This window comes from Fusarium fujikuroi, chromosome FFUJ_chr05 (assembly GCF_900079805.1).
Source record: "Fusarium fujikuroi IMI 58289 draft genome, chromosome FFUJ_chr05".
Taxonomy (NCBI): Eukaryota; Fungi; Ascomycota; class Sordariomycetes; order Hypocreales; family Nectriaceae; genus Fusarium; species Fusarium fujikuroi.
The window spans coordinates 4,097,200-4,121,556 of NC_036626.1; the positions used below are offsets into that span (position 1 = coordinate 4,097,200).

General features: G+C 46.8%; 10 protein-coding genes; 3 read left to right on the forward strand and 7 right to left on the reverse strand.

Annotated features, from left to right (window-relative positions):
• Positions 1–343: 343 nt before the first annotated feature.
• FFUJ_08042 (uncharacterized protein) lies at positions 344–1,723 on the reverse strand (the record flags this gene model as incomplete). XM_023578364.1 has 3 exons in its annotated part: positions 344–559; positions 622–1,496; positions 1,669–1,723. The coding sequence occupies 3 exons, from the start codon at positions 1,721–1,723 to the stop codon at positions 344–346; spliced, it is 1,146 nt and encodes a 381-aa protein (XP_023431185.1).
• Positions 1,724–2,166: 443 nt separating this feature from the next.
• On the forward strand, positions 2,167–3,201 carry FFUJ_08043 (related to Phospholipase D; the record flags this gene model as incomplete). The annotated part of the gene is made up of 1 exon (XM_023578365.1): positions 2,167–3,201. The coding sequence occupies one exon, from the start codon at positions 2,167–2,169 to the stop codon at positions 3,199–3,201; it is 1,035 nt and encodes a 344-aa protein (XP_023431186.1).
• Positions 3,202–5,388: 2,187 nt separating this feature from the next.
• On the forward strand, positions 5,389–6,262 carry FFUJ_08044 (uncharacterized protein; the record flags this gene model as incomplete). XM_023578366.1 has 2 exons in its annotated part: positions 5,389–5,632; positions 5,685–6,262. The coding sequence occupies 2 exons, from the start codon at positions 5,389–5,391 to the stop codon at positions 6,260–6,262; spliced, it is 822 nt and encodes a 273-aa protein (XP_023431187.1).
• Positions 6,263–7,404: 1,142 nt separating this feature from the next.
• Positions 7,405–8,206, forward strand: FFUJ_08045 (uncharacterized protein; the record flags this gene model as incomplete). XM_023578367.1 has 3 exons in its annotated part: positions 7,405–7,486; positions 7,554–7,849; positions 7,907–8,206. 3 exons carry the CDS (start codon positions 7,405–7,407, stop codon positions 8,204–8,206), a joined length of 678 nt encoding a protein of 225 aa, XP_023431188.1.
• A 435-nt stretch (positions 8,207–8,641) lies between these two features.
• FFUJ_08046 (uncharacterized protein) lies at positions 8,642–10,241 on the reverse strand (the record flags this gene model as incomplete). XM_023578368.1 has 3 exons in its annotated part: positions 8,642–8,757; positions 8,819–9,700; positions 9,749–10,241. The coding sequence occupies 3 exons, from the start codon at positions 10,239–10,241 to the stop codon at positions 8,642–8,644; spliced, it is 1,491 nt and encodes a 496-aa protein (XP_023431189.1).
• Positions 10,242–11,128: 887 nt separating this feature from the next.
• Positions 11,129–13,165, reverse strand: FFUJ_08047 (related to tol protein; the record flags this gene model as incomplete). XM_023578369.1 has 2 exons in its annotated part: positions 11,129–12,639; positions 12,691–13,165. The coding sequence occupies 2 exons, from the start codon at positions 13,163–13,165 to the stop codon at positions 11,129–11,131; spliced, it is 1,986 nt and encodes a 661-aa protein (XP_023431190.1).
• A 2,179-nt stretch (positions 13,166–15,344) lies between these two features.
• FFUJ_08048 (related to zinc finger protein) lies at positions 15,345–16,229 on the reverse strand (the record flags this gene model as incomplete). XM_023578370.1 has 2 exons in its annotated part: positions 15,345–15,842; positions 15,903–16,229. The coding sequence occupies 2 exons, from the start codon at positions 16,227–16,229 to the stop codon at positions 15,345–15,347; spliced, it is 825 nt and encodes a 274-aa protein (XP_023431191.1).
• Positions 16,230–16,820: 591 nt separating this feature from the next.
• On the reverse strand, positions 16,821–18,362 carry FFUJ_08049 (uncharacterized protein; the record flags this gene model as incomplete). The annotated part of the gene is made up of 1 exon (XM_023578371.1): positions 16,821–18,362. One exon carries the CDS (start codon positions 18,360–18,362, stop codon positions 16,821–16,823), a length of 1,542 nt encoding a protein of 513 aa, XP_023431192.1.
• An 836-nt stretch (positions 18,363–19,198) lies between these two features.
• On the reverse strand, positions 19,199–21,102 carry FFUJ_08050 (probable PHO89-Na+/phosphate co-transporter; the record flags this gene model as incomplete). XM_023578372.1 has 4 exons in its annotated part: positions 19,199–19,401; positions 19,458–19,612; positions 19,661–20,984; positions 21,030–21,102. The coding sequence occupies 4 exons, from the start codon at positions 21,100–21,102 to the stop codon at positions 19,199–19,201; spliced, it is 1,755 nt and encodes a 584-aa protein (XP_023431193.1).
• A 1,855-nt stretch (positions 21,103–22,957) lies between these two features.
• FFUJ_08051 (uncharacterized protein) lies at positions 22,958–24,165 on the reverse strand (the record flags this gene model as incomplete). XM_023578374.1 has 2 exons in its annotated part: positions 22,958–23,703; positions 23,757–24,165. 2 exons carry the CDS (start codon positions 24,163–24,165, stop codon positions 22,958–22,960), a joined length of 1,155 nt encoding a protein of 384 aa, XP_023431194.1.
• Between the last annotated feature and the right edge of the window lie 192 nt (positions 24,166–24,357).

Below are 24,357 nucleotides of genomic sequence, written 5' to 3' on the forward strand. Positions count from 1 at the left end.
TTCGGTCGGGGTAACATGCGGGATTGGCACGCGGGTATTTTTCTCAATAAACTCTCCCCTCTGAACAACCCTGGTATTTGGGTACCCTACTCCAGCGAGATCTGCAATGTCATCCCAGTCTAGGCAGACGCAGAGGGTGTCTGCCTTGTCGAGAAAATATATTGACAGTATCGTACGCGATGTCATCAACCGGGAAGGCGTGGAAAACAAATCTTCATTTGCATCATAACATACACAGACTGGGTCATATCCATATGAATGGTTCTTTAGCAATTATTTACATAGTGGATGACTCCTCAGCAGCAGTCGTGGTGGTCTCCTCAACGACGACTTCAGTGGTATGTCATAATGGATTATTAATTGCAGTAAATACGGTATCGAGCTGTTTGGGAAAAGTGATAGTGCTGACTAGCGAGGCCTGGAATGAGCTGGATAGAGCGTGATGGACTGTAGTTAGTGAGATTGTAGTGGCGGACCACATTATGCGCCTGGTTACAACACTCAGGAATAGCACTTCAATTGCATATTGAAAACCAGGCTTCATTGAATGGCTGCGTATCTGTAAAAGGTTCCAAGTGGGTAGAACATAATAATAGACAATCATACAATCTCTACACTGACCTGGAAGTTATCCCAAAAGCTCAGTCGTTGAAATCCCTTGAATCCAGCCACGTAAAGAAGTGAAGTATAGCCGACACGCTCATACATACTCCCTTTAGCACGAAGTAAGATACCCTTCTGATCACTTCCGAGAAGAATGAGGAGAATGAAAAGATCACTATGATCAGTCGGTTCCAGTTCCGGTGCATCATAAGTGAAAAAGGCGCTGAACTGTACCCCTGCGGTTTCAAACTCGTACGGGATGTTGCTATCTCGCCGATACTGGCAAGGCTCGAATTTCAGAAGCGGAGCATTAACATGGAGCGTCCTCTTTTCAAGACCTTGAAAGTCGAGAGGGTTTTGGAAAGCTGGGAACCCTTCCAACCTAACGCACTCCACCCAAGGTTTAGACTGGCCAGCAATAGTAACGGCGCGATCAGATTGGCAAGATGTCCACGACCAGCTTGGGAAGCAATCCAACTTCTTCCGGGCGTCATCTTCTGGATCAGCCTGCCATATCAGCCCCCAAGAAATATGGCCGCCGAATATCCCGCCAAAGTACTCATCCCCGCCTAGGGTCGCAAGCCGGGTTCCAAGTCCATGGACAGCGACGAGACGATCTGTCGCGAATGAGAGGCCCTTAGAACTATACTCTTGTACGTAATGCATCCATGGACTCCAGGGCTGCTTTAATTCCCCTGGAACGGAAATGCCGTGGAAAATGCCCGAGTTAGAAATTCTGGGATCAGTTGAAAAAGTGTCATATCGGCTAGAGAACTCGGATCTGGCTGCCTTATCGCCGACACAGATCCAGAACACGCCGTTTCTAGACCAGTGGAAGGTTCGACGAGCTAGAAGTCGTTCTTGAAAACACCAACCTCGTTTGAGAAGCGGCGCTGCGTCGAATTAATCGACCAGAGCTCTCCGTGGTGCGGGGAGGTGAACATATTCATTGGTGCGTTTGTCGAAGCTGATAACACAGCTGGTAGTGGGATATCGATGTGCTGGACGTGGAGCAAATAATCCCGTGCTGCTGTCCGAGGCGTCGAGCGCCGAGATCAGGCATACCGCGTTGGTATACTAAGCAATACATCCGTCTGACTGCAGTAGGAGCGCAAGCCATTGAGCTTAATACAGATGATTATATTGGGCCACTAACAAACTTACTCAATTAAGGAAACTATTCTAAGCATATCTGGTATGATCAGCTACTGCCACAATTCCTGAGTGAACTTTTGTGCGAGTTATCTCCATCCGACTGAGTTTGCATAAGTGGTACTCGATTACGAGGATCTACAACGACATGGGTAGGCGCTTTGCCGCTTGCCGAGGGATGAAAAGCGACTTTCACATGCGTATAGATGTCAGGTTCTCTGCATTAAGGGTACTCTGCGGAGAGGAGAAAGAATTACTTATAAGACGGGAGAAGTCACATTGTTCGCAGTAAGAGCTCCTTAGTCTACAGCAACATCTTCACCCTACCACTGTTTCTCTTACCATATCTTCCTTGCTACAATTAATACTACCATTGCTATATCATATCATTCAAAAGTTGATATTGCTACCATGCATATCACAAAGTACCTCGGCAAATTTCTCATGGTGGCACTTGTCCCCATTCTAAGCATCCATGTTCAGGCTAGGCCAAACATAATCAACCAAGATCTTACCCAGCCCCAGTATCCTCTTGACCCTGGAGCCAACAATCTCACTCCACCACAGTCTCTGGGCCCTCTTGACGGCGGCCCTAATGATCCCGTCCCAAGACAAAGCTTCGCAGACGCCAAGCCGTTTTATGCAATTGCCCATCGCGTCTTGATGTCCTACGGTGCCAGGTCTGCTGTTAGTCACGGTGCCAATGCTTTAGAGATTGATATGTACGCCTGGAAGAAAGGATGGTGGGCAGACCATGATGGATCGCCTTCAAGTTCGGGAGACACAGCTGAGAAAATGTTTCAGACAATTGCTGAACTTCGCGGTGAGGGTATGACCATCAACTTCGTGTGGTTAGACATCAAGAATCCCGATTGGTGCGACCCCGAGGATAACACTTGGAAACATTGCTCTATTGATGCACTTCGCGATCTTGCAAGAAAGTACCTCGAGCCAGTGGGCGTACGCATTCTCTATGGATTTTATGGCGCCACCGTCTCAGGAAAGGCATACAAGAGGATTCTCTCGGGTTTGAAGGACAGTGAAGGCCTCAACATCAATGGGAAGGCAGCTGATGTAGCCAAAGCTTTTCAGGATTACGGATCACCAAACAAAGCTCGCCGTATTATGTCCTATGGCTACTTTAACCTCCCCTTCCAATTCGGCGATTGTCACGAAGAATCCTTCTATACCTGCACAGAGTTGCGCCAGGGTACCGAGTCGCGCAATTATGGTCAGGTTTATGGGTGGACTCTTGCAACTGGGCAAATCTGGCAGGCTGAGAAGCTCATTGGTACAGCTGGAGTTGACGGTATAATCTACGGCTTCAAGCAGACGCATTACTACGATCACGAGCACACCCGTAATGGGATTAAGCTTATTCGTGCCTTGTTGGAAAAGCACTCGGGTGAACGTTATCTTGCGCGACAGGAAGATCAGCCATGGTAGACTCATAGGAGACTTGAACGATTAAAGAGAGAAACAAGATGGGCTTGGGGGGAGCGAGCTGATGGGGGCTGCTCTCAAGGAAGAACAAAGGAAGCTGAACTAAGCGCCAGGACCACCTGGCCTCCATAGTGAAAACTTTCCAAGATATGTTGGGCTTCAAGTAAATGTCAGGAACAAAGAATCAGTCTTTACAGACCTCGGACCAAGCACACCAGGGCCTTACCATATCTCCAGGCGGGCCTCGAGAATTCTGCCTTGTTGGATACTTCCTGTTTTGGGGTAACTTTTGAATAGTCGGAAACCTGACTCTTTAACTCTTTTAATTCGGAAGAGCATTCCTGTTACATCCTTTCTTTCATTACCAGCACAATAAGACATACAATGCTTCAGAGATGGTATCACAGCTTCAATCGGAAAACCACAACTCCCCCCAAAGCTAATTCCTGGCCTGGACTTAAGTAACTGCCTGCATTCGGTTATTAAGGTTAGGCTATTAGACACGGTAGAGTCATGGATAATTGATAAAGCGGGGTGTCAGTATGGATTTCGAGAGGTTCTGGTTCCATTCAACAAGTACATTGCAGATAAGGCCTGTCAAGTAAGCGAGCCCACGACATACAATTGGACCGAAACGAAAGACTTGGATTATTTCTCTACACTGCCTCTCATGAACAAATTTCGAGCCCAAAGGCAGAACCGGGAAGTGGAGCGAAAGGCTCGTTTACACTTTGCCGATTAACAAACACATCAATGCCAATATACTGGATGGTTCTGCTTCCGAGTTTAGCAATAAGCTTGCCGGTTTGGTCGATAGGTTGAAGATACATATGCTGAGCTTTGCGGAATCTCAGAACGGAACTCGGGCCTGATGGTTATACTTCTATACAGGTTTTGAATTACCTTGAGATAGCAATTTAGAAATATGCCAATTTGCTTGCGTGATGACTCGTAGCTCGATGACGAATTGGGATTAGATAATTACATGCATGTAAACCTCGGTAGAAGATATCTAAAGAATAAGTATGATGTGATGTATCAGTCAATGCTGACCATCCAAGATATAAATAAGATTGCAGTAAGTTCTATAGCTAATAATTTGAAAACTGACTTTGACCAGGGCGGTGCTAATGAACTAATCGCAGATATCAAGACTGGCAAAAGGATAGATCTAAAGCCTCCTATTTAAACAAGAAACATGTCTTTTCCAAATAGAAGAGGTGAGGGAATGTATCTATATAAGTATAAATGTAATCGTAAACTATCGAGTGGATGTATATGATATTTAACGTATCCTACAAATGAAGTTAGCTGATAGTTCCCGCCCTTTAGGGTCTTTTTGGTAATTCGCTTGATAATAAATTTAAATTCTGCTTCAGCTAAAATAAGATTAAAAATTGTATTGGAAGATCGGGCTGTCAATGTCCATATGTGTCTCGAGCAACGATGCCTTTCTGGATGTTACTTTCGGCGTATTTGCTTTGCCTATCAGTCCTTGTTTATCTGCTTCGCCTATCAGTTCTTTTTCAAGAGCTTCCAGATTCAGAAAAGTACAGAACCTCACAGTTTCACTGCCTTGTCCCATGACCATGCTCAGTGCTGTTGGTTGTTGTGCTGTTGGTTGTGGTTGTCCCACTTTTGCATGCAGCTAGGCAAATCAGGAAACATATCACCGCGCAGAAAATAGGGGGCAGGTTTGGAACAGGTCCTTTGGTAAGCCATACCAGATTCTCCGACTTAAGATCTATAAATAAATAGCCGGGAAAGCTTTGTCTAGTGTAAAATGGCTTGATAGCTTTGTGATAAGTTGCTTGGTTAAGTCTCCCTCCCCCTTAGACTGGTCCAGTTAAATTTAAATTTACTCCAATAAATAAGTAGGCAGCTGGGCCGCAACTAACCCATTTCTGGGCTACTACTGCACGACGATGGAGATGGCGATACTGGATAATCTCAACATCCATGCCAGTGTTGGCTCGGACTTTCGGGTCACGGAAGCCATATATGGAGGCCGTGTGCTGCGGGTACGCGCAAAGCTGTTCTTCTTTTGTCGAGTGCAAGGGAAGAATATCCCCTCTGGTCAGTATAGTTGAATTCGACTTCCAGGCGGAGGCCCGCCTTGAACAGGAACAAGACTGCTTCTAGAACTATTCAATTTGCAACCTGCGCAGAGCACTACCCGGATTCTATGCAATGACTCTCCTGACAATGATTGGTCTAGTGCTTACTCTGCTCGACACCCTGGGGTCTTGCTACTCCAAATTCGCCCGTCCTCCAGAATGGGACTCAGAACAAGATGCCGATGGAGACATGTTACTCAACCAACACTACAGCACAGGAGATAAGATTCCCATTCTCTACGAGACGAATTTGAAAAACACCCAACTCTGGATTTGGCAAGTTCTGGACGACTTCCAAGCTGGTTCTCAGCTAGACAGTACGCTATGAAAGTCTTATTCCACTTTTGGTTTACTGACTTCACAATACAGTAACAGAAAATTATTGGAAGGCTCAGTACGATATTGCAGATGCATTAAGCGGCGATGAGGACTCTGTTTACTATTTCAGCTTATATGAGCCTGATGATGAAGCTCAACTGGCCAAATCCCAATATGTCAATGTTAGCGCGCCGAAGAGAGACAAAACTGTCACTGCACCAGCATCTACGTCCAAAACCTTTCCATTCTCGACGCAGGCATCTACACTGCAAACATCGACAACTTCATCTAGTGACAGCAATACTGCACCAACCGATTCAACCTCGAGCGATGAAACCGATTCGTCGTCAGAAACAAAGTCAGGCGCTGGACTCTCTTCGGCAGCGACCGGAGGTGTGGCTGCTGGTGCCGCTATCGGTGGACTTTTGATCTTTGGAGGCATTGGATGGTTGGCTTGGAAAAGGTTTGCGAGGGAGAATAAAGATAGGCCAGTTTCTGAACTTCCTGCTGATATTCCTCAACAACAACAGCATGAATCTTCTCAGGCCAAAGCTGAGCTAACAGGAGACCCCGGCACATATCCTACTGGCTATGCAAGAAGCCCCCCGGGGATCCACGAAGCACCGTAAACAATGGCCTAAGGCGGTAATTCTATACAGGAATCAAGGCTGGGGAGTATTAAGAAATATTTGATTAATATTTAATGAATGTCATAAGAGACGGGTAGGAAATATGATGTACAGGCGCCGTAGAAGGCTGCAGAAGACTAATATAACCTGACGGCTGGAAAGTGCCCATACCACATTTATACGAGCACGAGAGAAAGGCATGAGAACAGACGACGGTGCAATATTGTTCGTCTTAATCAGTCGGGCTGCCGTCATCCGATTATTTGATATTTTGCCACAAGTCTGTCATTGTATTCAGTGCAGATACAGAATGATAATCAAGCTGGACAGTAAAGTCGCCGAGGGCAATATCGAGATCTTGGTGACGATACAGCACCGCGTATTGAAATTATTATCGCTGATCAATAACCATACCAAATTCGTGAGCTGGGTGAGTTGGTAGCTGCGTTATAAGTGGATTATATACTACCTACCACCAGTTGGCAAGTGGGATTTGATCCTTCTTTACCGTTGTCCCTTGTGAATTTGGATACGAGAACCAGTAGCCAGTATTGACTATGTCGATGTCGATGATCACACGGGTCTAATGCCTATAGAACAGGCACCATCGGGATGTTTTGATTTAGTCTTATATAGGAACATGCTCTCATAGAAACTGAGGAAGTCTACCTTAAGCATAAAACTTTCCTCTAAAATCCCGGACAGAGCAGCGGCCATATGGATGACAGAATTGGACAATTGCCCGTGATCCCGAATTGGGTGCAACCAACCCCCTTTCTTACCCAATAAGACGTAGCCAACAAAGCGGTAGGCCTCCCCTAGCGTATGGTCTTCCCCATCAAACCAATGCAGCCAATCAAGCAACGACAAAACCATTAATTACATTTCACAATGCGACCATCTTGATCAAGCTGAAATGCAAGGGCGACCCACCAAGCCAATGTTCGCCAGTCGCCGGTTTTGGGGCCTGTTTGAAAGTGTAAATATGAATTGCTTCAGAGCCCTGATTCGATCCTGGGTAAGACATGCTTATCTGCAGAAATGATGAAAGACCAGATACAAAAGACATCGACTGTCACTGAATTCCGATCAAAGATTATCCAACAACATCCTTTTTCCTTACCGTTACAGCAGCTTAGTTGATGAACAACATCGAAAACCTTACTCAGATTGAGGACGAGTCCACGGAAGTAAATTTCGTGGACTCGGACTATCTCCTCGATCGTAAGTACAAAGCCCAAGTTATGATACAGTAGCCACTTGACTGACGTTGTATCTATCGAAATTTCAGTCTCGCCGGCACAGTTCCCGGACTCTTCCATGATGCTGCCTTCTTATGACCTGAATCAATGGCCCCATCTGGAACACTCACCACTTGAAAATGCTCCTCCTGTTTCTTCCATGGATCATCCAGACATGTTTGGTCTGGACATGGCCATGGACTCTATGCCCCAGGCCGTCAACGATCTTGATCTCTCACCGCCAACGGCAGAAGGCGATTTTCTTTTCAGCTACCCTGATACCTCTTCCTTTGTCATCGCAGGTTCTTCGAATTCGCTGCTGAGCTTTCCTGAAACCCAGGACGAAGTATGTCTAGGGGATATGTTGCTTTCTGGTTCACTGGATCTTGACTTCACTCTGTAGAGCGGAGATCCCACGTACAACCAGACAAGTGATTCTGTCTCTGATACATCCTGTCCTCCGTTTGTTGAAACCGGAGCTACAAAAACACACTCATTTTGCAGTACTGTATCTGATCCCCACCATTCTCCCGACGACACCCCTGCGAGTGAAAGTCTAAGCTTGGAGACTATGGATGATCAAAAGTTCAAAGAGTATCCTGTTACTCGTTTGAAAAAGAACGAGTGTATTGGGAATGGAAAGTTCCTTTGCAATAATGCGGACTGTCAAAAGATCTTTGACAAAAACCGCGACAGGAAGTAAGCCAACGACAAGTTCCCCAAATTTGCTCTTGCTAATCAATATTGAAAGTAATCATCTTAGAACGCATGAAAAGCCTTTTCATTGTTCCTGGCCGGGGTGTCAGGCCAGGGCTTCATGGAGGAAAGATATCATTCGACATTATGATAGTCATTCCTTGCAAAAGATCATCCCATGCCTACAATGTGACGAGACTTTCACAAGACCTGACAACCTCAAGAGACATGTCGAAGAAATCCACGAGGGGAAAAGAAGAAAGCAGAGGTCTTAGCTACAAACTTTCCTTAATAATGCATATCAAGATATCTATGTGCCTTACTCGTCTATTGATTCATCATTAGCAGCCTTGAGTAGACAGCCCCTTCACTGATCGAGTTCATCCGGGTTATGAGGCAGCAATCATGATAGCCGCTTTGGTTGATACCCTCCCCAATCAAGTCAGTCACCCAAACCTACACCTCCATCTGATTCCTCATCACTATCTCCAGACTCATCATCAGTGTTATCAACAGTCTCGTCATCATTGAGATGTGCCAGTGATTCAGAATCTGTGACTGCTTTCTTCGTTAGGACATACTTGAATGCAAATGTGACGGTGATTTTGTGTGAACTAACCGTTACTTTCTCCATCGCCGCTTTCAAACGCTTCTTCAATTTCAGAAAGTGAGACAGATCGCATAGCCGCAGTGATATTTGTCACCGAGTCCGGCTGCCATGGATTTGGTTGTTGTTGGGATATAATCTGCTCCTGTACAAGGTTGCTTAGCTCTTTGCTAACATTTGCCAAAACCCGACGCTGGTCTAGCCAGTGTTGACTGCCCCCACCCTCAGGTAGATCGATAGGACGCCAAGTGAGATATGACTTTTGGTGAGATTCAGGCTCAATAAATCTGCCTGGATGCCATTTGAAGTAAAGTCTGCAGCACAAGCAAGCAAGCTTGCTACAGGCTATGTAACGATCATTACCCACAAATTTGCGTCGATTGCGATGAAAGTCCTCGAGCATTTGGATCTCTGCATGGACACCATGGTTTGTTTTATCGTCGTCATGCATAGCCCTGATCGCATCTTCAAGCTGTATTGAGCCGTCCAGTTGCCCAAGATACGCTTGCATGTCTTTGAGGCGAGAATCGCCTGCTGGAAGCATTCTCCTGAGTATAGAATCCAGATTTCTCAAGCCATCTGCCATAGGCATCTTCGCTGCAACTGGGGCCTCTACTCTTCTGATTTCGTAGGAGTCCAGAAGAGGTCTCAGTAGACGGGAGTCATTGACGAGATTGATAGGTATACGAATCTTCTCAGCCAGGCGGCCAATGAGATGCTTGACAGAGCGAAATGCCTCTGCTGTTCCTTGTGGAGCTACTATCAGCTCCTGTCGCAAAGCCTCTAGGGTTGCCATCTGAGGAGCGTGGCGAGCATTGTAAGCAGCCTGGCACAGGATCAAAGGGTCGGCTGTAGCAGAGAATTGGGTGAACCAGTCCAGTAAAGCGGTCACTCCTACTTTCTTATCAGCTAAATATCTCTTTTCGATCACTTCTGTCTCACCAGGTGTCTCAATAGTGCCTAGATTGGTTGTTAAGTAAGTCTCACAGAAACGCATAGACCGATGTAAGATTGCACGTTCTTTTCTCAATCTTGGAGCAGCAAATTCGATGTATCTAGCTGTTAACATCGCTGTTAGTGTTTCTCTTTCTGTATCGGTCGAGTTTGGTTCTCTTCGTAAAGTCTCTAGGACAGTAGAGAGAAACGCGATGACGCGATTATTCGGCGACACGTTGGATGCAATCCAAAATACGACAACACCGTTGTCCAGAAACTCAAGAGCCATTGAAGTTGTTGTTTTGCCGCCTTTTTGGTAGTCGCAAAAAAAGCACAAACTTGAAAGAAACCTTCGTCTTGTGCTTTGCAGGTCTGTAGGGGGTTGCGAGACGGTATGGGGACCATTGGCTCTTTTGAGGATATGAAAGAGGGCAAGGAACTCAAAGAGTCGAGAGAGAAGTCTCATGTACTTGTCTACACGTGGTGGTCCGACACCCATGTTGATGACAGGTTTTGTCGTAATAGCCACTGGCAAATCAGGTTATCTTCAAAATGTAAACGTTGTTATAAAAGGAATGAAACCAGCGGGAAGAGAATGTCGAGGAAAGGGCTGCTTTTATACATTTATGAATCTTCTCTACTCCGAGTCTTATAATCCCAGTCAGATTGTCTCGCCCGGTTTGGTAGGCTTCCCGCATATGTGGGTAATCTCACATGGGGGGAAACTTGAAAACGAAAAGTCGGCCATTATCGAGCACATTCGATTGATCGATGAATGCCTAGCCACACATATACTAACTTTACGACGTATATTAACCCACCAGATTTCTCGATAAAATAAATATCAATGACATCTCTTTATAGAGTTAGACATAAAAATTCAGAAGGTAAAAATAAAATACGGTGATAGATCAGCGCCATGGGCAGAGTCGAGAAATAGCCATAGTAAGTGTTGATAAGTCATCATCCTTCATTCTTCTGTGGTTTCTCAGACTTCTTACCATGAGAAAACACCAGCCCACCGGTCCAGGCAATATCGCCATCGATTGAGTGCGGGGTTGGGCCGCAAAAGTGAACTAGGCATACCCGCAGTGTCCAGAGGGAGCCGAAGCTATCTATGTCATCGAGCCTCAATGTGCAGATGCAATTTCCAAGGACTTGACTTTCGTGCAGGGTTAATTGTTAAAGGCCTGATTTTCTAAGCAGCTTTGCAGGTTGGTTGGTTTATCTGAACTGCCCGAAAGGCCAATCGTCATCTGCTGCTTGCCTACTTACGTTAATGGGAGAATAGAATGTACGCAAGTAGGACAATCTGCTTTCTTACAGTAGCTTGGTCTTATATATGCTTTCACTGATATCAGCTGGATAAAAGTATTATCAAAGTACCTACCTAATAAGAATCGTTTTCCGATCTCGCCAAATTGACCCAATGGGAGTACTTTTCCGGTCTGGCTCAAAGTATCCGACCCTATAGAAAAACCCACCGCTTTGTTTAAGGACTATGCCTTCTGCGATAGATTCGTGCACGTCGCGGACTTCCAAGCAAAAAAACTCCTTCTCGGAAGAAATATCCTTGCTATCCCACCGGATTACAATTGGGGCTGAAGTCACTTCCCCATTGGGCTTGGAGTAGACGGGTCGGGTTCCCAGCAGGTGAATCTTGAGCAATGCTCCAGATACCTCTAAGCACCCTCTCTTAACGCGCCCATATTCAACTTTTTCATCTGCAAGTTCAACCTGGGAACTTTCCACAACTAAGTTGAATTTATCGCTGTCGCCTCTGTATGGTATGGTCTCTGGCCAGGATATGCCGCTACGAGCCAGGTGCCACGACCAAGTGGGAGATTTCTCTTCAGTTGATAGTATATCCGGGTAGGTGGCCTCATCATCAACATCCTTGATATACCATAGCAAGCCGAACGCCAGCCAGGAGGTCCAAAGTCCTGCCTTATACTCGTCGGGGCCGATGTTGTGTCTTTCAGCGTAGTCTGCTGCTACAGCAGCAAAGGCTGGTAGTCGATCTTCGGCTTTCCCGATGAACCTAGTAGTGAACTCTTCAACCATGTTTGTCCATTCGTATGACCACTTGACTGTGTCAACCGTGGAGAACTTATCCAGGGGTTCGTCCTCAGTTGATCCTCCATCAACAAAGTAGCCATGGGGACACCGCCAAATCATTTGTGAGCTCCCGAATCGCAAAACGCGAGTTGCAAGCTCATTTTCCTGTAAGGTCCAAGCACGTGAATCAATTGGTTCTTTCCTGACGCGCCTAATCTCTCCTTCAACGCAAAACACAAACTCTTCGAATCGGTTACCCTCATTATCGACTTTGTGCCACGGGATTGCCCAAGTGCTAAGATAGCAAGACTCAAGGTCGCGCTCATGGAGGAAGCCTTGGTCACTATGTGACGCTAGGGCTGCCGAAATAACAATAGTGGCGCCTTGGTAGATTTGCCACATCTTGGAGATCTCTTTGCTTTTGTCCTCCTTCCAGTCTTGGACAATACAGAGAGCATCCACCCAAAGGTACTCCAAACCAAGGGTGCGCGCTACCTTTACTGCATCTCGCAACGTACTAGGCAGCTGTATATAATCAAAGCCCTGTTTTCGCATAGCCAAGGTTTCCTTTTCTGTCTTGAATCTGTTGCGGCCGGCATCGCCCCAGCAGTAACTCAAGGCTGCATAGGGCACAAACTGGGCTGTTTTTGTGTCTTCAAGGCGCAAGATTGTGCAATGAAAATCTCCTATAAAAATCAGTCGACTAGGCATCTCTCTCTCGACCGTATCCCCACAATCTTCGTGATAGTCCAAACATTCTTGCAGCCAACGCTTTGCCGTCATTAGATCAGCCTTGGGTTGCAACGGTCTGTTCGCTATACGACTGCTGAGACAGCTTACTGAAGGATGTTAGACTGCTGTTATATATGTTATGGTTGTGCTGTAATTACCTTCATCAGTAAAGAGGATCATCGGTCTCGGATCTAAATCTTGACTCTTGCCATCCTTTTCTAGCCAGTCAGATGCAAGCTGGCTTGCATCTTCGAGTGAAAGCTTAATCTCAAGACCCCAGCCATTTAATTCCTCCAACACAGGCGAAGGAACAAGGGGATAAAACTGTTGAAGTCGCTTGTTACATGCAGCTCCGCAGATCTCGCGTAGCAGACCAGACATCGAAAGGAAGCGGGCGTTTTCGGCTTGATGTAGCTCCGTGAGCTGTAAGGAGAACATCACACAGCCACTATTGGCAAATTCGCAAACTTGCTTTAGGGTATACGTCCGCCGAATGTGCAGGTTCTTCTTGACTTTTCCTTTGTCTTCTGTATCTTTTACATCATCAATTATAACAAAACTGCGGCATAGTCGGCAGTAATGAGGCTGAATGCCTCCTGGTAGCTGTAGTACCTGATGCTGGATCTCATTCATTTTGGCGAGCTCAAGAGGAAGCCGAAATTATCTCAAGCTTTGTATAAAGTGGTGGTTGTAAAGACTGCCATGTTGGCTCCAGGCATCAAAACAGATGATGTGGCATCTGACTGGTGATCTCGATGCAAATCCTTGTATCCGATTGGATCATGAAACATTGGTCACCTCTTTATCACAACCTAACATGAAGAAACTGCACGTGAGATTCATCGGCCAATTTTCTTCTGCAACCCCCGCATCAGTTTCTTCAACGCCCAAAACTTCTTTCCCTTCACAATGTTGGCGCTGTAACGCATGTTGTCATTTATTGATGCTCTGGCATGCCTTCCACGACTGGCATCCGCTGTGGTAGATGTGATAAGGGCTTTCCATCACACCGTGCCAAACAGCAACACGTTCAGGACTCTGGAAGCCATCACCTTTGTGGTTATTGCACCAGCCCAACTGGTTACGAGACAGAAGAAGACCTGGATAACCATTTGGAGAAAGTCCATCACATATGCACTGCTTGCGATTATCGGCGTTTTGCGGACGCCCATCGACTGGCTCAGCATGATGTGGACAAACATAATATTTGCATCGTGTGTCGCAGAAGGTTCCAAACCATGCAAACTTAAAAATGGTTAGTTTTTGCACCGTCCTGAATCGTGTGACTTCAAGAGAAGCTGACACTTATTGTAAAGCATAAGCTTATCCATGCTGAAAGAGCCATTGAATGCGCAGGCTGTAGCAGGGTGTTTGTTACTGAGTCTGCTATGCTGCTGCATCTGGAAACTGGAACATATGCTTCTGGTGCTGATAGCTACTTTGTCTCGAATGTAGGGCGGCAGTGCTATCGAGCATTTTACAACATTTCTTACACTTCAGGTTATCCGTTTCAGTGCCCAACGTGTGAGACACCGTTTAGTCTATTGAGCGGCTTGGTCCAGCACGTTAAGAGCGACCATTGTGATGAGTGCCTAGATGGAGATAGACCATTAAGGGTATTTTTAGATCAGTTGAGGTTGAGATTAAGTTAATCGCTTCTACTTGTTGTCGTTAGAAGTGACCGTGGTGGCATTCCGTTAATGGTTTGATGGCATTCTTCAACGCTAAGGCGTGGCTGAAGTGTTATAAATATAGCTGTCTGTATTTAAATTGATCGAATTATGAGTGTCATATATGCTGTTGTCTCGAAAACTTGAAGCTGTCCCTAAAACTGTTTTCTCGGACCCTTTCATATTTACAGTCCCAGTCATTCTATCAAGATGTTCCTTGTGGCAAGTCGCTTATAGAAAAAAGCTTCAGAGGATTTTAAGTCTCAAGGAGTTTAGAGATTCTTTTCTTGCTTCTCAAATACCCAACTCAGCATATCTCGCTCTCAATGGCCGCACCTCAGGGAGCCATAATCACCCTTTAGAGGGCCCCTCAACTAATTCTGATAACGACTCTTATCACATCCTTGCACTTATGACACTTTTTAGTAGCACCATACCAAGGCTCTAAGCACCTCTTAGATGAAACCACGCCCGAGAAGTTGGCTAGCGGGTCTGAAGTCTGTGGAGATAAAAGGTCTTTCTTCCATTACAATCCCAAAGCGTGATAGAACCGTGGGCACCTATAAGACCAAATACTTCCAGCCCAGCTCGTCTCAGGAAGTAGTAGGTATATCTGCCAGCCTAGATATTGAAACGACAGGCTTGTGGGGTTAAATGAGCGACCGGCTGAGTGTGATGCAAGTCTCGTATTTCACAGTCACGATAACGAAGTAGCTAGACAAAAGAACATAGCCCCCCAGCGGTATATGTTATTTTAGGCATCAAGGATTTACTATTAATGGCCCTTGCCCGTACTGGTGCTTTAGTGCTGTCAATTCCAATATTCAAATTGTCACTTTGGGGGCAGATGCAGCAGATGGGTTCGAGCATGACTGCAGAGCCATATGTGAAAGCTTTTTGAGATTATCATAGCTATCGACCGTGATACTGAGGCTTTTCGAGGTTGGATTTTGCTCAAGCTTGACAAGAACAACAAAAACATCTCTTGCAATAAGAGTCTTTGGTCTTATTAAGCTCAGCTTCTATTAGTATGGAGAGATATAACAGCTTATGCCACTTGGTATTACGCTTGATGTAATCAGCTAATATAAACCGCGTTTATTAACTGCTAATCACGATTGCGATACTAACGCTGCTCTTCATCATGCTTGAATCATACGACGTGGATCTACAATATACTGAACCCTCTTCTGAACAACATCAAAACGCATATACCCACAACTCTCACTCTCCAGATGGTTGATCATGGCGGCTAGAGTGGTGAATTCCTTTCTGCAAGAGGCTCCCGGGCAATGATAGAGTTTTGACTGATGAGTAGGGGAGCCTAAGTGTTGGTTCAAGGACCCCAGCTTTTCAAAGAGACGATGGCAAAGATAACATTCGTAGGCCCCAGCCTGGTCATTCCATGCTTTCTTTGTGGCGGCATAGGTTACATTACCAGACCAAGTAAGTAATTTGTTCGAAATAATACCGCCCGGATCCCGCTGGCGGATGGCGGCATATAGTTTATCACGGTTAAGAGGAGCTTTAGAGCAGCACCCCCTCTCGAGATGATGGGCCAGTCCGGTGGCGGTTCCTAGCATATCTTTGCAGAAGGGGCACTGGACTGTAGTTGTGCGATGAGCTTTGCCGCGTAGGTGCTTAGGAATGTAAGTCAAACGGTATAAGAAAACAGGATATCAAGGTCACAGGTCACAAACCTGGCTGATACTATGCCAGTCCTGGAATGGGCGATCGCAGACGACACAATAGAAATGGTCCCGAGCTTCATGGTCGTGTAGCTCATGTTCTTCATCAAACTCGTCGTCGCAATGATCACATTCATAGACGATATCCTCCGACTCCCCCGATTCGCCCCAGTGATCCAAATCGTTCATGTGCTGTTCAACTGCATGGCGGCTTCTGAAGTAGCGGTCGCACGTGTCACACTCAAAGTCAGGAGCCTCGTGGCCAGTGGCGTTCATATGCTGCTCCCGCGATTGCCAGCCGGCCGGAAACTGTCGCCAGCATGTTCCACAGGTAAACATTATGAGGTCAACGGTTCTAGTGATCACCGATGAGATTGGTTTGTAGCTGAGAACTAGAAATCAGTAAACTAGCAGGAGGGCAAGAAAGGATCCCAACAAATGCGGGAGGCCCACCAGGGATAAGGCAACAATGTAGACGCTGGTCTCGCGCCATTGCAGCCTAATCTAATGATTGGTTGCTTCTTTGCCTGATTGATCTGGGGCCTCCACAGGTCTGTCTTATCTCACCGATTTATGCTTTGGTTGGCTGTTCTAAGAGAGAAGAGGAAACAAGAATCGAGGGGAAGTGATAAGGCTGTAAGGGTTACAGTGATGATTTCTAGGGGATACCTTCAGCAAAAAGGAGTTGATCCGCGTATTGACTTCGAAAAGGAGTGTTGGAATTATTTTGAATACGCCTAGATCTAGGTCCTTCTATCAGAGGAGGGGGGGAATCATTTATGGGTAGACACCCCTATCGAGAATTCCTGCAAGGAAAGGACTGACTACTATTTGCTATCGCTGCTAGATAGCACTCTCGGAAGTTCCATATAGAACCTGCCCACGACTGCAAAGCCTCAATGTCCCTCTTGCAGATGGTCTAGTGTTGACTTATGATAGAACATCTAACGAAATCCACTTTTTCTTCTTGTTCTTGTGACAACCCTTTTTAGTCTCCTCAGTTGATTCTGGCGCGATTTGATTGCCTCTGGAAGTTTGTGGCGAAAGCGAGCTCCAGAACTTTGCCGAACCCGACGTTGAAAAGGCCCCCTGCACGTTCTCTACAGCTTCTGGTCCCTTTTGCTTACTGTCCACCTTTCCAGCCAAGGGGCTTCCCGCCAACGGTATCTGCCTAGCAGCAGCATCACGAAGGCCCGAAGGTGGAGGTTTGGCGGTAAAGAGTCGTTCTATTACCGGCTTGTCGAACCACACAGCTCGAGGTTTATTGAAGTCTGCATCACTGCTATGGGGCTTCGAGGCATTTCCTAGGCTGGGAAATGGATCGTTACTGTCAACATCCAGTAGAGTATTGTGCTGTTTCGTTAGGTTTCCACCAGCACTTGTAGTTTTCGGAATTGGTGAGGTGACTTTAGAAGCTCTGAGACGATTACGAGGAGCTGGAGCCTTTTCGAGGCTGGGGGGCGTAAACATCTCACGGACTCGTGAAAGGAGACACATTTTACCAATATCGCGAGCCGTCTCGTGCCGTTCTGATTTGATATCAGCTGACGCTCCGTAGTCTGACAGTAACTGTAAGGTTTGAACAATGCGATCTTCTAGCTCAGGGCAGTTTTGATAGACAGCTTCGTGGAGGGGTGTTTTCCCATGAGAGTCAAAGACGTTTGGATCGGCACCGCGCTCTAGTAAGAACCTCACCACTTGTGGCGAAGCAAATCGACAGGCGACATGAAGAGCTGTGCTCTGGCTTGTCTGTATAACGACTAGGTGCGCCGGCTTGACATTGCCTTGTAACAGGCACATGGAGATCTCGGCGTGGTCTTGACTCAAAGCAGAGAATAAAGGGAGATAACCTTCATCATCGTATAACCCTGAATCTGCTCTATTATTGAGCAGTAGCTCACACATATTCTTGTTGCCACTACTGCAGGAAAAATGAAGGACTCTTGCCCCGCGGTGACTGCAATCTGCTGAGCGCCAACAGGTATGTTGACAATGATGCATGCGGGACACCGCCGATTTGAGGTTTGGATCCCCTCCGTAGCGTAGCAGATGATGTATAGTGTTGTTCAACATTGATTCCCATATGGTGTTTGAGTCGTCTCGCATATTTAGGAGATAACAAATTCCCATAAAACCTCGCCATGGGGCCTTTTTCATGGCTGCGAGATGAATAGCAGCCAGCCCGAAACGACTCAACCTATTCGGATCAGCTCCCCTAGCCAGAAGATACTCTGTTGTTCTTGGCAGAGAGTAACCGGAAGCGATTCGAAGGCCAGCATCAAGCAATGCTTTATTCTGTGGTTGCGCTACGGCGAGGCACAGAGGCGTCAGGTCTGGCAAACCTTGTCCAGGCTCCCAAATATCGGTGCCAAGCTTGATAAGATGACTTGCCACATGGGGGGCATCTCCGGCGATAGACAGATGAAGATACGTGATGTGTTTGCGCTTAAGCTGAGGCACAAAACTTGACATGTTTGATGTCAGCGATAGATACTGAGATAAGAAGAGGGACGAGAGAACTAACCCATTCAGTTGGCTACTCAGTTCATGGTAGATCAGCCATTGCATCATACGCTGCGAATCAAGGCTGATAGCTCGTATTGTGAACCTCTGGTACACCAGTTCACGACGTCGAACTTTTCAACGCTCCTCAAAGGTAAAATCGAAGAGCCATTGGGAGGCCCGCCAACAGATGTAGTGAGCGCAACGAGTAAAGGAGCTTAAGTCTCTCGACGACCCGAGATATTCTAAGATCTGAAGAAAAATCTCCAGCGGGAGGCTTGCAATGTAATCCATTAGGAGATTCTTGCGATATTTGTCGTTTATTTCGAGATGAAATGGCATCTTGGGCATAATGACAATGCTTACCTTGCCCCGCAATGTTGTTGTAGCACGTGATTGGTGTGTTTTCAAGCCCGAGGCTTTCAATGTAACCATCAAGATTATTATCGACGAACAGAGGCACTAAGTCCCTTACTATTCTCATTCAATTCTTATGGTGGACGCCCCTTCGATGGTTCACATAATAGCCATGATGTGCTGTCGTTCTACAGTCACAAGGTAATGAGATACTCTCGAACGTGAAGCTGGGCATTCTTGTGAACTTCCACCAATCACTGCAGCTTCACTTAATAAGAGAACTTTTTATTAAGGTATATATGAAATTGAACCTATGTCCCCTTCTGCATGCGTAACACGGTAAAGATATCCAGGCCTAGGTCCCGTATCCATTCTAATATTGTGACAGACCCAAGAGGGTAATTTGAGTGAGTGTATGTAAATCTCAATAAGGCATAAAGAGCGAGACTCTAGCCAGAGTAACCCCAGCGAGGGGCGTTGATGATGATACCACAGATGACGCCGGAGATGACACCAGCGACGGGAAGAGTGATGATCCATCCCATGTAGATCCAGGCAACCATGCGCCAGTTGATAGAGCGCCAAGTACCAGAGCAGAGACCAACACCAACAGTGGCACCAGTAATGCACTGAGTGGTAGAGACGGGGAGTTCTGAAGAATCCGTTAGTTACTGGAATGAGTGGTAACGGTAGAGCAAATAGGCTTACTAAGACGTGTAGCAAGGATGATGGTGATGGCGGCACCCAACTCCATGGAGAAACCTCGAGAAGGAGAGTGGAGAGTGAGACGGTTACCAAGGTTGCGCATAATGTTGTATCCATAAGTCCAGATACCGAGAGCAATACCGGCACCACCAAAGCAGCTACTCAAGTTAGTCAATGATCAAAGGAGCATCAAGTAGAAGACTTACAGAATCCAAACAGGGACAGAAGACTTGCTACCCTCAAGACCACCAGTCCTCCAGATCTGGTAGATAGTGGCATAAGGACCAATAGCGTTGGCAACATCGTTGGCACCGTGGGTGAAAGAAGCGGTACAAGCAGTCATGACTTGCATAAAGGTGTAGAGGTACTCAGCACGGTTGTCGTAGTGAGCAACGTGAGCGTGAATCTCATCCAAGTCACCAGTAAGCATGCTCTTCTTTTTCTGCATGGCGATGATATCCTGGTCAACACCAGAGAGGAAAGCCTTCTTGAGATACCAGTAGAGGACAGCACCGCTAAACCACTTTCCATCGGGCTTAGGACCGACGAGGCTGCGAGGAGCCTTGGGCTCAACGCGCTCCTCAATGTCAGGAGTGCCCTCGGAAGAGGTCTTCTTGTTCTCAGTAGTGGCCTCCTTACCCTCGTTGCTGGTCTGGTCTTGAGCGCGCTCGAACTCATCACTACCAGTGCGGCCGGCACGTCGAAGACCATCGAGCTCCTCACGAGTGAGGTGACCCTCGTAGAAATCCTTGATACCACCAGCAGCACCCTCAGGCTGAGCGGGAGGAGGAGGGCGACGGAGGAGAAGAGGACCCTGGAAGATGTTCCACCAGCGAAGCTCCCAGTCGTCACAGATGACGAGGCGGTAGAGCCAGGGGACGAGGAAGATGGTGATGAGGAGGGCCCAAGCGGCACCGACACCGATGATCATACCAGCGGTCTCAGCATCGTTGAAGGTAACCTTGATGCTACCGCCCTTCCAGACGATAAGCATGGTAAGAAGGGAGGCAGTGATACCGAAGTAAACGGGAGTGAGGAAAAGACCCTTCCAGACGGGCTTGCTTCGCAGCATGACTCCATACTTGGTAATAAGGAAGATGACAGCAGCAAAAGCACCAGACAGACCAGGAGCAATGATCCAAGCAAGAAAGACCGAAACGACACCAGAGCTAATACCCTTATCGAACTCGGCCCAGTGAATACCATCGGCACCAACGAGTGCAATACCCATGCCTATAACACCACCCATGATGGAGTGAGTCGTCGAGACGGGGAGACCAATCTTTGTGCAGAAGGTGAGGTACAGCGAGGAGGAGACGATAGCGCACATCATGCCGAGCATGAGAAGAGCAGGGTCGGACTCGAACTGGTCAATGTCGACGACCTTGGTGCGGATGGTGTCTGCGACACGGGCACCGACACCGACGGAGCCAGCGAATTCAAGGATGGAGCCGAGGGTCATGGCTTGGATATAGCTGATGGATCGGGATGAGACCGACGTGGCCCATGAGTTGGCGACATCGTTGGCACCTAAGCTGTCAGTATCTTATCGCAGGTTACATGCGTGAGACGTACCGATGTTCCAGGCATCGAGGAACGAAAAGATAGTGCCTATGGCAAAGATGTAATCATACTGATGAAGAACCATGATCAAGGCAGACCGAAGACTCGGATTTCTCTCACTATTCTAGAAGAGATTGAATTGAACTGATGTCGAGCACAAGCATGAGAAACAGCCTGCACCCGACTCCTTATATCACCATGCCATGGTGTGTGGAGCGGGTAAGGCTTGGCGAACAAGCTTAATCTTATGCTTGATGGTGCATGCGTCTTTAGTGGCAAGGCCCCTCGGTGAGTCCTTTGGTAGATTTATCGTCTTGGCGGGTGTGCTTGGCACGCGAGCAGGGAGAAGTCGTATCTCGTGCGTGGTTCGTTGGGCAGGGGGAGATCTGGGCGGGAAGAAGGTTGTGGGGGTTTGAGAGAGTAGGGTCTTGGTATCATGGCGATGAGATCGATATGTCTTGTGATTGAGATCTTTAAGGTAATTCTTTTTACATGAGGATGCTGAAGTTGTTGTTTAGAGGTTGACTGTAAGAGTAGTGACAGGAGTTGATGCTCGTACGCTAAGACCAGAAGAGTTGTTTACCTGCAGATGGGCTTGCGACATGGCCTCAAAGCTCCAAACAAGGGTGAAAAGCACGACCGGGTGTATTGAAATCATCAGGCTTGGCCGACAATAGCGTCAAACAGGGCTCCAAAGAAGAATGCAGAATGAACCACCGCCGGAAATAGGGTCCTGTACTCGAGCAAGATGACAGAAATACTCAAGTGTATGAAGCTGTATCACAGTGTAATTACTTTCTGCATCCAAAAGGAGACTCTTCACCGTGGAATTCGTTATAGCCGCTCATCAACCCACGTGCATCAACGATTGTCGTTGAGAGCTTTAAAGAGGCTCTGTAGAACAGGGGGCGGGGGCTAATTAAATAGCTCAGAGCTCCACGTGGAGAAGCTCGTTCGCCCAGAGATAACCTCCCCGGATGCCAAGACATATCAATTGCAAGGGGTATTGTGTCACTGCTTGAGACAGGTTTCTGAAGATCAAAAGGTTAACATGAATAAAGTTATTAAAGTTATTCTTTTTCTGCTTCTTTTTATATCCGTAGAACGGTTGCGAATATCATCCAGGACTAAAAACATATGGTAGAGTGTACGGTGATGATGATGGGATAGAGTCTCGAAATCGCAAAGACAAATTGATCTGTATCAGCGAGACTAAAAAGCCAATATCCCACATCGTTCCATCCAGTTCAACCCATCTCTCGCCAAGCTCTCGCCAAGAACCGCGCCACGACTCCTTCTCCCTCCCGCTGCAACATGAGCTTCTCATACAAGCACGTTTCTTCCCCGCCAAGTCTACCGCTGACGATTTGAAGCTTTTTCCATCCTGTTCCTCGGTGCATGTGGTTCTTGGCTTTGAGAGCGGGAAAGTATCCGGGATTCCCTTCGCTGACACTCGTTGGCGGTTAGTGGGAAACGGTCAGTAGAGTTCCAGCACTGACGACTCTGTCTTGGCCTTTATCCTGCTTTTGTAATGGTGGTTCAGCTTCCTCGGTGATCGCCCTTTGTGGCCTGTCTGTTCTAGAAGTATCCCCGTCTTGGCTGGTGATATTGATCTCATTGGGGCGAAGCTGAGATTTGGAAAATTCTGCTAGTGTCGGTTCGGGGCAAATGTTTCTCGTTAACATTCAGAGGTTTGGCTACCTAGGCGGTCCACCAACCGTACATTTCAATGCCGATACATGGTCCATCGCTATGGAGCCAGTGTACAGAGTTCTGTAGCGTAGTTTATCTTCTTAACGTTCATGCTTGGCTTACAATGTAGCACTCGCCTGTCACCTTCCAGAATTCCAGTTCAATGGAGACGATGTCAAGGTTCCCTTTCTCTTACTACTCTTTACTTGTCTTGCTGCCTAACCATAGGCTTCGTTTTCTGTTTAGCTTTACTCATTTTCAAGATACCAATGGAGATCCATAGCTTCGTTCATTCTCATCAACGTATGCCGAAACATCTTCCACGTTGTTGCCACCTGCTCTACCCAAGGAGCGTCGCCTTCTTCGGGAGCTTCCAACTCAATCCAACCGTATTGTGACTGCTCAACATCTATCGGTTCTCCCGATCGATTGACCCATAGTCGAGTAATGAAATCGGGATGGCTATTATTCATCGATGTTCCTTGGTAGTCCTCAATACAAGGCTGAACCTCTGGCCACGATAAGGGCCTAAACTCAATCTTGTTCGTCTCGGTCCAGTATCTGAATCCAGCCCATTTCCCTCCTTGGGACATGTCGCCTCGACTGTACCCATGGAATCCAATTCTTGGTACATCTGGCCAAAATGCGTCATCTCCAGGATAGCTTAGGTTGCCGATCGATGCTGTCAATCTCCATTGAATACCAGTATCACTCTGAAGTGGCTGAGAATCAGTACTTTCGAATCTATCATATCCTTCCTCGATGGTATCATTTCTCATGACCCGCCCATGGTTATCGGAAGGCCGCCAGCCAGTAACGTTTGGTCCATATTGTTGAAAGCTCTCGATATGCCAATTCCGAGTACAAGTAGATATGATCAAGATAAACTCCTTGAGCATTGGGGTTCGCCGCCATATAGGTAACGAACAACTGAACGGCATCTGGGCGCACGTCTGTTCCCCATTCTCTGATGGAGATTCACCCGCTTGAAGTGCTAAAGTGATATTAATACCTCTATTCAGTTTAATCCAAAGGCGGGAGACGAACCTGGAGCTCCTCTTGATAGACGAGGATAGGGGATCCGGCACAGTATGCGCCGGATGGGAAGTCCTACTTGTAGAGAGGGTTCCAATCTTGGCTCGAGGGGTATTTGAGTGACGTCTAGAAGATAGATGGGCTCATCTACCAAGAATGTGTCTCGTAAAGGGTCTAGTCGATATACTTCTTTTCCATATGAACATACCACAAGGTATCGGATTCGATCGCATATTGCTTTGATTTCCGGACACGAAGTGCGAACTCGACTCAATTCTTTCCCATATCGACGTTTAAAGTCACAAACAAAGTACTTTGGGGGGCAACTAATTGCACCGTATACTGTGATTGGGGGAATAGCAAATCTGATGATCTTGATTTTGAGCTCGATAGGCAATCGTTCGAAAGGGAAGGGCTCCATCGGTGGGCCTATATGACACTTCAATCACAGGATGAAGCGTAGAGAAAGGACGAAAGTATATACAAGTTAAGCAGAGAGGTTGATGAAAAGAAAAGGAGGACACCATTCTGTTATTTATATATAATTATAAAGATTAAGCCTGAAAGTATATTGAAAGGGTTGGCTTTGTTGTCAATTTGACCGAAACCTACT